Source organism: Zootoca vivipara, chromosome 4 (genome assembly GCF_963506605.1).
Source record: "Zootoca vivipara chromosome 4, rZooViv1.1, whole genome shotgun sequence".
Taxonomy (NCBI): Eukaryota; Metazoa; Chordata; class Lepidosauria; order Squamata; family Lacertidae; genus Zootoca; species Zootoca vivipara.
In genome coordinates this window covers 62,813,320-62,828,131 of record NC_083279.1, presented here as the reverse complement: position 1 = coordinate 62,828,131, position 14,812 = coordinate 62,813,320, and the positions used below count along the sequence as shown (strand labels likewise).

The 14,812-nt window shown below is 42.8% G+C and overlaps 1 protein-coding gene across 4 annotated transcripts in view; it reads left to right on the top strand.

The window, feature by feature from the left end:
- Positions 1–1,274: 1,274 nt before the first annotated feature.
- ILDR2 (immunoglobulin like domain containing receptor 2) overlaps positions 1,275–14,812 on the top strand; it is a 38,579-nt gene continuing 25,041 nt past the window's right edge. For 2 of the 4 annotated variants that reach the window (XM_035115996.2, XM_035115994.2), the window contains exons 1-3: positions 1,275–1,643; positions 7,766–8,098; positions 8,965–9,084. In XM_035115996.2, the coding sequence (XP_034971887.2) occupies positions 1,598–1,643; positions 7,766–8,098; positions 8,965–9,084 (499 nt within the window). In that variant the 5' untranslated portion in view covers positions 1,275–1,597. The remainder of the gene's footprint in view (positions 1,644–7,765; positions 8,099–8,964; positions 9,085–14,812) is intronic. The other 2 variants (XM_035115995.2, XM_035115997.2) reach the window with 2 other exon arrangements.

The window sequence follows — 14,812 nt, the reverse complement described above, 5'->3', positions numbered from 1 at the left end:
ACATTGTTATAGAAATACGTTTTAGTTGCAGAAGCTTTGTGGGTGTATCTCTGTTCTGCCAGCAGAGGGGGGATGAAGGCAGAAAAGGGCGGTGATTTGGGGAAGAGCAAGGAAGGCAAAAATCTATGGTTGAAGCCCTTTAGTAAAATGCATGGCAACAGCAGTTTTAAGTAACACATGATTTAGCAACCCCCTATCTATCATTTAATTGTTATTCAGTGAGCCATAAATTTTCTGTGGGTTGAATCCAGCCTTAATCATGCATCAAGTAAACCCATTGAAATCAAAGGAATTAAGTTAGCAACTTAAGTACTGTATGATCAAATAGCAGTTGGTAGAGCATGAGAGTCTTAATCTTAGGGTTGTGAGCTCAAACCCCACATTGGGTGAGAGATTCCTGCACTGTGGGGTGGGGGTGGGGGTTGGACTATATGATCCCTTGTGGTCCCTTCCAACTCTACAATTCTATTATTCTAAGGCTGGATCCAAGCCTGATAATTTAATTGTTAGTGGTAGGATCTGTTTGTGCCAATCAATTTAACTCAGACTTTTAGGCTGAGGTAACTATTGCCTTTCCTATTTTGTAGTAGATAAGTGCAATGCCATTTAGAATGGGAGAGGTGTTCTGTGCAAGTATTTCAAGTGGCTTGATCACTGCTTGGATAGTCTAGAAAGTTCAAATCATATATATTTTATATTTGCGCACTATCTTTTTATAGAATTGTGTAAATATAAAATCATTGATATATAAATAGTTATCTGAATGCATACCAAAACCACTCCTGCTAAATTTTGCAATAAAACAAAAGAGATTTTGCCATTAGCTTCAGTGAAATGAGATAAGGGGAGGGGATAAGAGATAAGATAAGATAGAACAGGGGGATAAAAGCCTGCACTGTTCTATTGCTAGCTATAATGTGAAAACCGCAAGAAACTATACATAAGAAACTATTTACAGTATTGGAAGAGGCGTTTTAACGAATGGTGTTTGGCTATCTTGTCCTTGCACTTGGGACCACATGCCCTTTCTTTCCCCTCAGCTTCATTGGTACACATTCTTAGATCTGGCTGCTTGTTCTCACTAGTCATTCAGTTACTCCACTTAGTCCTTAAACACGAAGACTGTCCAGTGTGATGAACTCTCTCCAGTTCCTGGACAGCTTCAATGGGCAGCCATGTGATTTAGAAACTCCTGCAGCCTCGGAATTCTGGTTGCGGGGTGGGGGGAGGAGACGACTTAAAACCTTGGAGGTTTTCAGCCCATTGTCAATCCGAGCTTGGTTTGAGGACTACAGCTGTCTAACGGTGTTTCCCCCGCCACCGTCTTGCCTGAGATGCATAAATTACGACGTAGGGAGCAGAATTCCCGAAGGAGGGCAGTGCAGCGCCCCTCCCCCGAGCAGAGTGGTAGCTCCCATTCAGAACTCTGTCTTTTCACACGCTGAGTTATGTAGCGGAAGACCCGCAGATAACGGGAAAGAACACTTGATGTGCCAGCCGCTTCGTAGCGGGGAGCCTCATTTACTTTCCTGGCTCCAGTTTCTCCCCCTCTCTCGCCTTCCTTTCCTTTTCCTTTCTGGAGGGACAGACCACGAAGATGGATGGAGTCTTACTAGGCTGGACTGCTTTCCTGTGGGTAACAGGTAAGGGATTTCATGGGGATGAGTAACTTTTTGGATTCCCAAAGGAGTTGCCTGCCTTCTCTCCCTCTCCCTCCCCCCGCCCCGCGTGTGTCGTGTTGCAGCACGTTTCAAGCTTGTTCAGTAAGTGGGAGGCATGGAGGGGGGGGGGGTAGAAATGTCGAACAAATAGTAAACAGCATGTTTGATTGAGGTGCCCGTTATTGGTGTTGTAGGCACTAAACTGCTCCACACCCCCACAGCGTATCTCTTTCTAAAGGGGGGAAATGTTTTTTACTTTACCCCCCCCCCCCGCCCCCGCTTTTCCTCCCAAATCTCTTTCGTCCTGATCTGATTCAGAAGCAGGCGAGCTCAGTCTGGGTGTGGGTTTTTTAGCGTGGCTGTCTTTCCCCCCCAAGGGTGCCACCCCTGGATTTCTTTGGAGTTAGTTGGATGTGGGGAAAACATCTTTTGGAAATGTATTGGAGCACCGGAATTGGCAAGGTACACTGCAGGTTTTTGTGGGCTCCTAGGCAAAGCTCTCTGCCTGCAGATGTCCTACACAGACATATTGATAATTAAGGCAGAGTCATTACTACTCTCTTCGGTTCTGAATCACTAACTCTGATTAATGTCCCAATTTCACTCATACACATGCATTTCTTTATTTTTTGGAGGGGGTGTTCTTCTCTTTTTCCATAGATTCTAATTCTATTGACAGGGTTAAACGGGCAGCTTTCCCATCAAGCGATAGAAATCTCTTCTCTGGCTACATGTGCCAAACATGCCCCCAGGATCACTTCTGCAGCTGGGTGTGTGTGTAGAAAAAACACCCAAATGTCACCAACCAAGCAACCCTCAGCTTATGGTGCTCATTTTTCTAGCTTCCCCCTCCCCCAGTTCCTTAGGCCCTGGAGGGTCCCAGGCCACCATTCCCCCTAGCAGAGTTATTTGCAGAGAATTTGTTCAACTGAGGTTTCTAGTCTAGGGAGCTACGTGCCTATCCCCCCTTGACCTTGCTAATACCACCCACCCCACCAGCTTGCTACCCACCCTGGTATGAATCCGAAATGTGCCCTATGTAGAAGAGTTTTCTGTTTCTTCCTTTCTAGCATATCTGCCTGCTATACTGAAAACAGTACAGACCCCAAATCCTTCATCTCCATCATTTTGGGCCTGCAGTTTGCTGGTTTACTAACCATTCTGGGCTCGCTTCCACACCTGGCCTTTCCTGAGCCACTGCAGCTCAGTAACCCAGCCATCCCATTTCTGGATTGCTGCAACGTCAGCATGCCAGCTGGAGCCAAAGAGGCCTTGCTTGAGTTTTCAGACCACAAGGATAGCCTGCACCAAGGGATACCAAGAATTGGGACACTAAAGCAAGCACTGAGTAGCTCACTAGTCACCATGGATCCTGTCCCTGGCATTGCATGGCACAGCACATGCATGAACTAAGCTGACTGGAGTCAGGATGCCGTTTTTGCTTCCTGCAAAAATCAGGCAGATGTTAATGGGGCTGTCTGTGTGTTGACCAGCAGGTTATGGTGGTGACACTCATGTGGGTCCTTCAGCCCCTCTTTGGTCATAAGGAAATGCCCAGTTTTGCTGACTGTTAATGCCCATCATGTCTATTGAAATTTTGGGAGAAGTGGCCAGCCCCAGAGGTTGTGTCTGTAGGTGCTGAGGACTAGCTTAAGTGAAAAGGCTAAGATGAAGTTTTGCCATTGGAAAACACAGATTGTATCAGTTGGATTAGCAGTTCTGCTTGCTCAGGGGAAAAGAGTGTCATTTCCTCTTTCTTCATGGAAAAGTAGTTGCTTACTTTGGTCAGGAGAACTTCCTCAGAAAAAAAAGAATTCATTGCTGCTATTTCCTGTAAGGTTATTTTGGCAGCAGCTAGCTTTGCTTCTCGCATATCTCTTTCTCCAGGTTGTTTTCTGTGGAAAATTATTGTATTCAAAGCAGTGTGCAAAGACTTCCATATTTATGGTTACCTACAGTAAAATAGATACGTGCATAGTTTTCACACATGATGGTGTATGCAAACATACACAGTTGCTTTCCTCCATCCATGCAGAAATGGTGCCCTGTATGAAGATGCCCTCAGATAATCCTCTGCTAATGAATGAATGGGGAGAGAAATCCCAGTAATATGTGTCATATGAGTATTTCTATGAGTGTCATCAGTTCATTTTTACAAGGTATTGAGGAGGATGTTGCCTTGGTGTTAAGCTACAGCAGATTCTAGGAATTGCTGCTTTGCAGTATTGAATGTGCACAAGTGGAGTTATGGGAAGAGACACAGGAAGCAGGCTTGGGGGATTTGACACTTCCTACTCACTTTTGTATGCACAACAGCCAGTAACCCATTGTAAGAATGGTTCTTTCTTGCACCCTATTAAGCAAGGTGGAAAGGAGGTGGGTTTATGGTTTTTCTGTGGATGAACAAAACCAGACTGGGATAGCTCAGCTGGTAGAGCACGGAACTCTTAATCTCTGGGTCGTGGGTTCAAGCCCTACATTGGACAAAAGATTCCTGCATTGCAGGGGGTTGGACTAAGATGACACTTGTGGTCCCTTCCAGCTCTACAATTCTCTGATTCTCTGAGTCTCTGATTCAGGCATGCTATATAACGTTGCCTACCTTGCTGCTTCTGCAGAGAGGTCGTTTGGGGAGAGGGCTATAGCTTAGTGGTAGTGTGCTTGCCTTGCACGCAGAAGGTCCCAGGTTCAATCCCTGGCATCTCCAAGTAGGGCTGGGAAAGGCTTTATTCCTGAAACCCTGGAGAGATGCTGACATTCAATGTAGACAATATTGAGGTAGATGAACCAGAAGGTCCAGTTTGGTTTAAGGCAGCTTTCTATGTTGCTGGGAGGGAGACTTTTCTTGCATGTGGTCTCTAGTGATCTCTTTCATTTCAGTATTGGAACCAAACTAGACGTGATGTTGTTCACACAGTTAGTAATTGATTGAGTCTTTTTAAACCCTTGGTGATAAGAAACACTTACTGCATCAAGTCAGCTTTGGGGTCAGATGTGTGCCGGGACAGCCATAAAAACAAAAAACCTGAGGGAATGGTGTTAAGCATGACAATATTTGCACGTTTTTTTTTTTTTTACACCATCCATAAGAGCTTTTCTTTTTCAGTAAAATGATATAGTTGCAAATAGGCTATCGGGGTCTGTAATACCCCACAATATCAAGAACGTACAAACACCAAAAGAACAGGGTCTAATTGAGAGTTTTATTTTATGTAAAATATTTTCTCAGTCATTCCAAAAGGGATAGAATTATTCTCAAAAGCTGTAAGAATAAAACATAATATTTTTCACTAGGCTCAGGGAGTGGGTCCCTGCTATGCTCCTTGCCTGCAGAGCCAGCAGCCCCTCACCCCTTTTCAAACACCCTCCCTTGTGGCGTGTCCCCTCAGCCTCCTCTCCCCTTCTATTTCCTTAGGAGCCCTCCGGACAGCCACCCTCCTGCCCCAAAGAGAGGTGCCTCCTCATGCAGACCCACTTGCTTGCTTACTCCGAGGCTGCTTCAGCTCCTGGCAACTAGCACCCCCTGGCCAGCCCCAAAGACACCATTGGTCTGGGGAGCTTGTAGTCGGGGCCGCTGCAACAAACAGTCACATAAACCTTTGGGTGGCAAAGACACGAGAAGGCATTGAGGGGGGGGGTAGAAAAGAGGGATGGAGGCCAGTGTTGCCTGCAGCAGCACCCCTAATTCAAGGCACGCCTGTTGGACAACACTAAAGTAATTGCTCCCCAGTGAAGAAAGACACCCTAACAAAACATAAAAAGATGGTATGGTGCTTCATGTCATTGCTATCAGGTGCAGGCCTTGCTTTTTAGTTTTAGTTTTCTGATTTTGGGATCTCTAGGAGTTGGAGGTTTTCAACATAAACTTGTACAGCCTTCTTAAAAGCAGGGCAACGGTTCAATGGGCAAAATAAGGGCTCAAAAAGCTATGACTAATGTGCATTTTACTCTTGTTCCTGTCCTGCGCACTGATTTCTGTTATCTCCATTGCACAGAAACTGCTGTTGCCAAAGCCAACAATTTACTTTTTTCTAAATTTAGAGTGGATGCATGCAGTCAGGTTCTCCTCTGATTATTACAATTACCGATATCATGTTAGAGTCTGGTGTTTTGAAGCTTCCATTATATGTTTGTTCACCTCAGGAATGCAGGTAGTAGTCATCAGTAAACGAAAGGTTAGCCTATGAAGAGACTAACATGAACATAACATTTAAAAACTTTCTAGGCCCGCTGAATCTTCACTTGAGCTTCTTGTTTTCTTTGCTCACATCAGTTCCCCAGTTCTTCTACTTTCTGTATTAACTTCCCTCCTGTATTTTGTCAGTTCCTGAACACACTCTGTTCATACTAATATTATAATTGGTTTTTCTTTCTTTATTTCAAATCTGCTACAATCTCTGCAAGCAATTCCTCATCCCTTCTCACCATGAGGAGGAATCTCACCTTTCTTCTTCTGAACTGTGAGCTTGTTCTTTGCGTTGCCTTATTTAGACTTGTAAATATTTCAGGAACAGAGGGCTCATTTGTGAAAAGTCATGTATGCATTAGTGGTGCCTTAGATGCTTTTAAAGCCATAGCTTTGCCAATGGTGCAGATTCATGTGGGGGTAGCTCAAGTGATATTGCTTGCATTGTCCAGCTGTTCCCTTGGATGTATGTAAGAGCAACACATTGTCTTTCAACCAGCACTTTTTGCATTGTGAAAATTTGCCCTATAATAAAGAGGGATATTGTAGAAACTATTGATGGAGTTCCATGCATGTAATTAATTCATCCAGTCCAGCCTTTCGCATGATGGATTCTGCATATAAGTTAAATAAGCAGGGAGACAATATACAGCCTTGTCGTACTCCTTTCCCAATTTTGAACCAATCAGTTATTCCATATCCAGTTCTAACTGTAGCTTCTTGTCCCACATAGAGATTTCTCAGGAGACGGATGAGGTGATCAGGCACTCCCTGATCACCTCATCTCTGAAATTAAGAGACAGAATATAAATATAAGCAAATAAATATGCTATGATATTTAAGCAAATATAAGCAAATAAATATGCTATGATATCTATTCAGCAGCTGGTTATGCTAGGATTAAATATAAAGGGTAGTATCCCAAAAAGTTCTACTCAGGGGGGACTCCTTGCAATTAATGGAGCTAAACTAGTTGTGTTCATCAGTTTAATTGAGTCCACTTAGTAGGATTACGTTTGAACACAATCCAGGGTGTGAAATTTCCCCAAGTCTGCAGAGTTAGGTTTAGACTATTTTTTTTATTGATTAACTTCATTTCTGACTTGATTCCACACAATTTTCATTATTATTCAAAGGCTTCAACATTTTATCCCATTTATTTAAGTGAGAATAAACTACCTACATGTTAACTACTTTGGAACTGGTGTATGGACCAGGCCTTTTAATTCCTTTGAAGCTTGTAATACCTTTCCCCATAAGAAATCTGTAAGTTTTCCCAGCATAGCTATTTACATCAACATCGGAAGTTTAGCAAAATCAAAGTCTGAACTGCAAGGGTGTTCTTCAGCCAACAAAAGTGTCCAAAATACATATACTAGGGAAGGGAGTGTAAAAAAAATGCATATATAAGTGAAAATAACAGACAAAAATGCACTGTATTAGGGAAAATTACCGTGCAAATTTACCTTAGGATAAATTTGCACTAAAATGCTGGTGAAATGTGGGCTTAAAAAAAGAAGAAGCAAACTCACATGGAGAACTGAACTTACGGTAAGATTGGAAACATGATAACCAGAAACTCAAAGCGACATTTTCAACCATCCCTAGAGAAAGCTTTTGATCTTCCTTTGGTTGCACCAGAGGTGAATTGGAGAGTATGTGAGGCCAGGTTTTGCTGTAGCTTGTTCCTGTCATGACAAACTGCAGTTTACCTTGACGTCTGGACCAGCTCAGTATTGTTTTGATGCATATATAGCACTATTGCCTTGCTGCCAGTATTTCTCCAGCACATTTTCTTCTTAGCACCAAAAGCAGATGGCAATCTCCCGTATAACATTCTGTCTTGATCAGAACCACTGAACAGATGGTTGATATGATACCTGGCAAATCAATAACGTTCATACTTTTTGTCTTGTAGCTGTGACTGAAGGGCTTCAGGTCATGGTGCCGGAAAAGAAAAAGGTGGCCATGCTCTTTCAGTCTGTTGTGCTTCGATGCCACTTTTCAACTTCCTCCACGCAACCAGCTGTGGTGCAGTGGAAGTTCAAATCATATTGCCAAGACCGCATGGGAGAAGCTCTGGGAGTGGTCTCTGCAGGCTTACAGGCTGTGAGCAAGAGGAACCTGGAATGGGATCCATACTTGGACTGCGTGGACAGCAGAAGAACGGTCCGCATTGTGGCTTCCAAGCAGGGCCCTTCGGTCACAGTTGGAGAATTCTACAAGGGAAGAGATGTCACCATTCTCCATGGTAACTGCCTGCCTAGCAGTTTATTAATTATGGGAAAGCTTCTTTGGCTATTATGAATGGTAGAAAGTTACATCAGTGTTTTGGATCTCTCTTATGAGGATCACTGTGCTTATTTAATACTATTTATTATAGGCATGTATATTCCACTCTTCAGTCATATTCCCACAGCAGTTCACATTTTAAAACCCTGTGAAACGATTAAAGTACGAATTTCAATAAAACATAAAAATTAACAAGGCATCTTAGATGTAAAAAAAATCTGTGTAAAACAATAAGCAAAAATTAAGTTGTAAAAACCTTGGTAAAATAGAAGATATTTTTGTTCATGTGTGTTGGTGAGGTGTATGTCCCTTCCTACAGAAATAAAAATTATTCACAATCACTTTGCACTGCATGAAGGCTTTCCTGTGTTCTGGAACCCTGACCACCCAGATCCTAGATTCCAAAGAAGCCATTGCATGTACAACTATATCTGAAGGCCCCCTCCCTACAGATGTTTGTGTTGTATATGTGGATTGAGGCAGAAGCCTGTGATGTGAATGGGGCTGTACCTTGCTTCCGTGTTGAAGGACATTGGAACAAATGACATTGTGAGATAAGTTTATATGTGCCGTACTTTCATTCTGGAAAAGGCAATCTGGTGTGCTCCTTAATAAATAGGAATTTGGTCTCCTGGATCCAAATCACTGTCCAGCAGAGTTTGCTGACTCTCTGGAGTGCACTGTGGCTCACTGGAGTGTGCTTATTTCCCTAAGGAAGAAAAATGCACTCCTGCCAATAACAACTGTTAGTGAAAGCCTTGCTTTCAGTCCCTCACCTTTTCTCTGTGTTTCTGACTCTACTATTTCTCTTATATTGTTTTTCAGATGCAGACCTCCACATTGGAAAACTGATGTGGGGAGACAGTGGGTTGTATTACTGCCTCATTATCACACCTGATGATGTGGAGGGCAAGACGGAAGAGTCAGTGGAGCTGCTTGTTCTGGGTGAGCTATGTTCTCAACTTACTTTTCCATTCAACATAGCCTACTTCTCTACTAATTTCTATGTACCTATCTAAGGTCACATCCACGCCATAGGCAAACTCGGCCCTCCAGATGGTTTGGGACTACAACTCCCATCATCCCTAGCTAACAGGACCAGTGGTCAGGGATTATGGGAGTTGTAGTCCCAAAACATCTGGAGGGCCGAGTTTGCCTATGCCTGCCATAGATTTAAAGCACTGTTATACCACTATAACAATCATGGTCCCTACCAAAGAGTCCTGGGAAGTGTAGTTTGTTAAGGCTGCTGAGAGTTGTTAGAGCTACAATTGCCAGAGTTCTCTGGGAAGAGAGAGTTATTGGTAAACCACTCTGGGAATTGTTTTTAAATGCATGGTATAGTCTATACGTGAAAAGATTGGCAACATTTCCTGGGTGTCCTTCTCTGTTCTTTCTGCTCCTTGCATTGTTGCTTTGTGTCAGAGTGAAGCTGATCTAAAGAGATACAAGCCAGTATTGTTTTGCAATCACTACGCACTGTTGTAAGGCAACATATAACAAAGGATGGAAGCAGTATTCCAAGATCAGTGTTTACTTAAATGATTGTATCCTATTTTCTTTGAAACTCCAGATGGCTCACATTGAAACAAAAATAATAAGTGTATAATTTAAAATACTTTTACACTAAACCCGGTACGTTGCAGTGTCTACATGCACAATGAATTTCATTAATATAGCCTACAAGTTAAAAACACAGCTTTTGCATTGTTTTCAAAATTTAGACAGCTATTGTTTTCAAAATTTAGCCAGCTGTCTACAATTCTTACAAAAATTGGGCAGAGAAATAACAATTGTTCAGAAAAAATATTAAAAAAACAATAACACCCCCCTGAAATGGTGTAAATGGTTTGCCAGGTATCCTATTGCCCTTTTCTTCAAACTACAATGCAGAATGGCAGCCCTGGAAGCAGCAGAAGGGAACTTTGGGGCAAAGCTCCACAGCATGAACTGTGCAAATCCAACTTCAGTGGTGCCTGATCAGTTCCCAGATGTTTTCAGGAGATTCACTGTGGATGTCATATGTTGGTTCTATCAGCCACAAGTCACTTGTAGGACCCAAAGGTCACCTTCTGCTGCAAGGAGCCCTTCTGTTTCATGAGCAGAAGGGTAACTTTTGGATTCCACAGTCTCCATTAGATCCACTTCACAGACTACTGTTAATACGTCTACAGATAATTTTGGCTCAACTCTATTTTGAACCATCATGTGGGAGATCAGAAATAACTGGATGTAAACATGGGTGGACCTGAAGTGCTGTGGTGTTTGGACATCTGATGCTCTTCTGTTCGTCCCACTGGGTGGCCGGCAGGGGAAAAGGAGAGCAGCAAAAGAGGAAGAGTAGAAACATGTCTCAGAGAAGGCAAAGGCAAAGGCAAGGTCAAAGAGGCCCTGCTAAATTCAGAAGGAAGGAAAGGAAGAATGGCCAGGTTCAGCCCGGTGCTGAGCCACACTGGAGTTCAGGAAAGAGGGGGAAGTAGTTGAGGGACTTGAGGGGTTATCTGGGAGATTATGATGAGGAAGAGAGATTATGTTTGTGTCACGTAGCGATACCCTGTGATGAACAAAGTCTTGAACTCTATTGAGAGAGAGAGAAGGATCCCATACTCTAAAATAAGAAGCTGGCTAGGCCTCTGAGGGCTTTCCTATTTATTGAAAGTTTCCTGTTTCTGGCACCCCTGATGAGACAAAACATGCCGCGCCAATACTGACTCCATTCTCAAGCATGTTCATTTAGCATGTATGCTCATTTGCACATGACTTCTCTTTCAGGTGCCCTCCAGAAATCCCAAATTGGCCATGCTAGTTGATAGGAGGCTCCCCTCCCCCATTCTGCTCTCACAATCCTAAAACCCGAGGTTGCTCAATGAAGTCAGTTGGCAGAATAGCCTTGGGTTTAGAGGGGATTTCATAAATATCAGTGTAGTAGGAGTGAGTAGGGCTATGAAAGGATGTTAGTCATAATGGCTGAGACTGCAGTCCCGGGACCAAGTACAACTAAATTCAGTTGGGCTTATTTCTAAGTAAACATGCGTAGGATTGTGTATAATTAGAACTTCCACTTCAGAAGCAGTCTAACCACCCATTGTTATAGGGGAGGGCAGCGTCAGGGGTCTCTATGCCCTGCTTTGGGCTTCTCAGAAGCAAATGATTGGCTCCAGCTTGGTCTGATGCAAGACCAGAAACATATACTACTGTACTTATATTCTTGTGTGTGTGCATAATACATTATAAATATGCATTTTTTTTGTTTTTTGTTTTTTCACACCCAGTAGTATTTCATTGCCAATGCTTAGCATTCTTCTCATCGTTCAAAGGAGAAAACAACACTTAGAAACGTTCATTTGTTCAAGGTTCTGTAGCTTCTTGAGACATTTAAACCCCATCCCACTATTAATGAACTGTAGCGAAGGCTTAGATAAAATATCTTAGTTCTTGGAGAGTCAGAGGCTTTTGTTTTTCTGTTTGCTGATATTCAGATGGGAGGCTTATTCCCTTAGAGGGGGATGCAAAACTAGAACAGGAAAGGGATTAGGGGCTGCCTATAAATTATGCAACACCTTGGGGGCTGTCTTATCCCCTGGACTTATGTGAGAAGGGTAGCTTTTTATGCGGCAAGAGTAAAGCTCTTGAAAATCATGAAATATGGGTTATTCAAGAGCAAATAGATGTTTATGGGTCATCCTACATAACTGAGGTAACTTAATTCATTCCTACTTCACCAGCCCTGTTGACAATTTTATTTCAAAAGTTTTATTTGCTCTTTCTGTGCAATATTTCTTAAAACTGTAGAAGTAGACAATAACTAATCATACAGACAAAGCAACATCTGAATCTTTCCGATTGAGGCAGGAAACACATATACAGTGGTGCCTCGCAAGATGAATTTAATTCGTTCCGCGAGTCAATTCATTTAGCGAAAAATTCATCTTGCGAATTGCAGTTTCCCATAGGAATGCATTGAAATTTCTTTTTTTGCCCATAGGAATGCATTAATTAAATTTCAATGCATTCCTATGGGAAACCGTGATTCGCAAGACGAATTTTTTGCAAAACGAATTCATCTTGCGAATCACCATCAGATCGCAAGACGCATTTGTCTTGCGAAAAATTCGTCTTGCAGGGCATTCATCTTGCGAGGTACCACTGTATTTTGATTTAAATATATAAAAGTGAGCCTGCAGTTTCACAAGATTTTTCATAAGCGCATTTGTAGAAAACCAAGACTTTATCAAAACGTTGCTCACTGGCATCACACTGCTTGCATGTGGTGATTGTACTGTACGTCTTCTTGTTAATTAATTAAATATCTGACACAATTAAGTACATTTCCCTGTCACTTTCCTATTCCAGAAGTCTTGCTTTTCTTTTTATAAAGTGGATATGTTGTGACAGGATGCTTTAATCCATTTTAATTGCAGAAATCTAAATTTCTAGCATGTTATTTAAATACCTCCTGCAAAATACTGACAGTTTGGAGGTGGCCAGAATATCTACCCCACCCCCCTTAGGACAAGAAATGGGAAGATTCCCCACCATCAGAAAGGATCATTTTGTCAACACCAGCTATGGAAATACACCTTCTTACTTTATCAGTTCATGCCTCCTGTCTGTGTATGTGTTGATGGGATACGTTTGCAATCACAGAGTTGAAAAGGACACCGAGGGTCATCTAGTCCAACCCCCTGCAATGCAGGAATTTCAACTAAATCATACATGACAGATGGCCATCCAACTTCTGCGTAAAAATCTCCAATGAAAGAGAGCCCACTACCTCTCATGGAAGCCTGCTCCACTGTTGAAGAGCTCATACTGTCGGAAAGTTCTTCCTGATATTTATCCAGAATCTCCTTTCTTGTAACTTTGAATCCATTGGTTTGGGTCCTAGCCTCCAAAGCAGGAAAAAACAGACTTGCTCCATCTTCCACGTGACAACCCTATAGATATTTGACAGAATAGGATAGAATAAAATAGCTGCAAGCAGAGTGGGTGAAAAGCCTCTGGGGAGAGGAAAGTCTGACTCCACGCGAGGTGAGGGCCCTTCTGGATGACATGCTACTTTATGTCAGTTTTAGTGATCTCTTCTGCCTCAGCAAAAATGCATTAGACAAGGTGATATGGATGCCAAAGTTAGAGGAATCCTCCAAGTGAATTTCTACTTAAAATATGATAAAGATATGATAGTTAAAAGAACCACTGGTTTTATATTAAAATAAAAAAATTCCTTCAGTAGCACCTTAAAGACCAACTAAGTTTTTATTTTGGTATGAGCTTTCGTGTGCATGCACACTTCTTCAGGTTTTATATTGTTTTGCTGAAAACAATCTGCCAATCATATCTCAGCAACTACTTGTGATTAAAACAGGTGTTGGTATCTTTGATATGTTGTGAGATGCTGTTATCCCACAACATAGTCCACTGAAATGCTAAACTACAGATTAGCAACTGGCACTCTCTGGAGAGTGGATATCTTGTCTCATCCCTTGTCATCAAAGCAGAAGTGAAGACTAGTGTGGAGAAAGTGTAGTTTGAGGAAGAAGGTTTCACAGCAGACACCCTTGTTGCCTGCTCCCTCAGAGTTATAGGCCTATTATCTGATCCTGTGCTTGCCAAATCAATAGTGGTGGTCTGAGTATGATCAGACAGAGGAAGTAAGATTGGGTGAAGAAATTGCATTTTAAGCAGCTGCAATGAATAGCGCCTGAGGTTGCTTCTTCACAGACTCTTTTCTGTGGAACTGCTATCCTCTACCCACTTACTTTTTATAGAGAATTCCAGATGATGTTGCTAAATAAATGCAGTCAAATATTTTCTTTGTTGTCTACCCTCCCATATTTCTTTCAGACTTGATTTGTAGTGGTGGGCTTCTTTCCGTTTTTGCAACAACATGTAATTGCAGGACCAGCTGTTCTAGTGTGAACAGGCAAAGTGCTATTGAAGCTTTTAGGGGCTCCGATGCCTATAATTAAAAGTGCCTTGTTTGTAGGTCCTGCCCATATTATTGCTTCATGTTGATCCTGACTCGGAGATTAGTGATGAATACCAGGTGTAGTGATGACCCAGGTGGCGCTGTGGTTAAACCACTGAGCCTAGGGCTTGCTGATCAGAAGGTTGGCGGTTCGAATCCCTGTGATGGGGTGAGCTCCCATTGCTCGGTCCCAGCTCCTGCCAACCTAGCAGTTCAAAAGCACCTCAAAATGCAAGTAGATAAATAGGAACCGCTACAGCAGGAAGGTAAACAGTGTTTCCATGTGCTGCTCTGGTTTGCCAGAAGCGGCTTTGTCATGCTGGCCACATGACCTGGAAGCTATACGCCGGCTCCCTCGGCCAATAATGCGAGATGAGTGCGCAACCCCAGAGTCGGTCACGACTGGACGTAATGGTCAGGGGTCCCTTTACCTTTACCTTTACCAGGTATAGCACCAACAGCCAGCCAGGTCAGACATTGGCTGAGGGCCCCAGGGACTCAGTAGGGTCCTTCATTGGCCCAACCCAGCTACCTGCTGCTGGGACCTTTGGTGGCCCTTTGAGCAGAGAGCAGGTAGCAGTACTACTCTTGAATGGAAGCTGTCCAATCTCAATAGGCCAGGGACAGGCATTGCACGTGGGGGGAGTTAAGGTGGTGGGCAGCCACTGTGGATGGAAGCTGAGTTTGTCTGCCATTCAAAAGTGG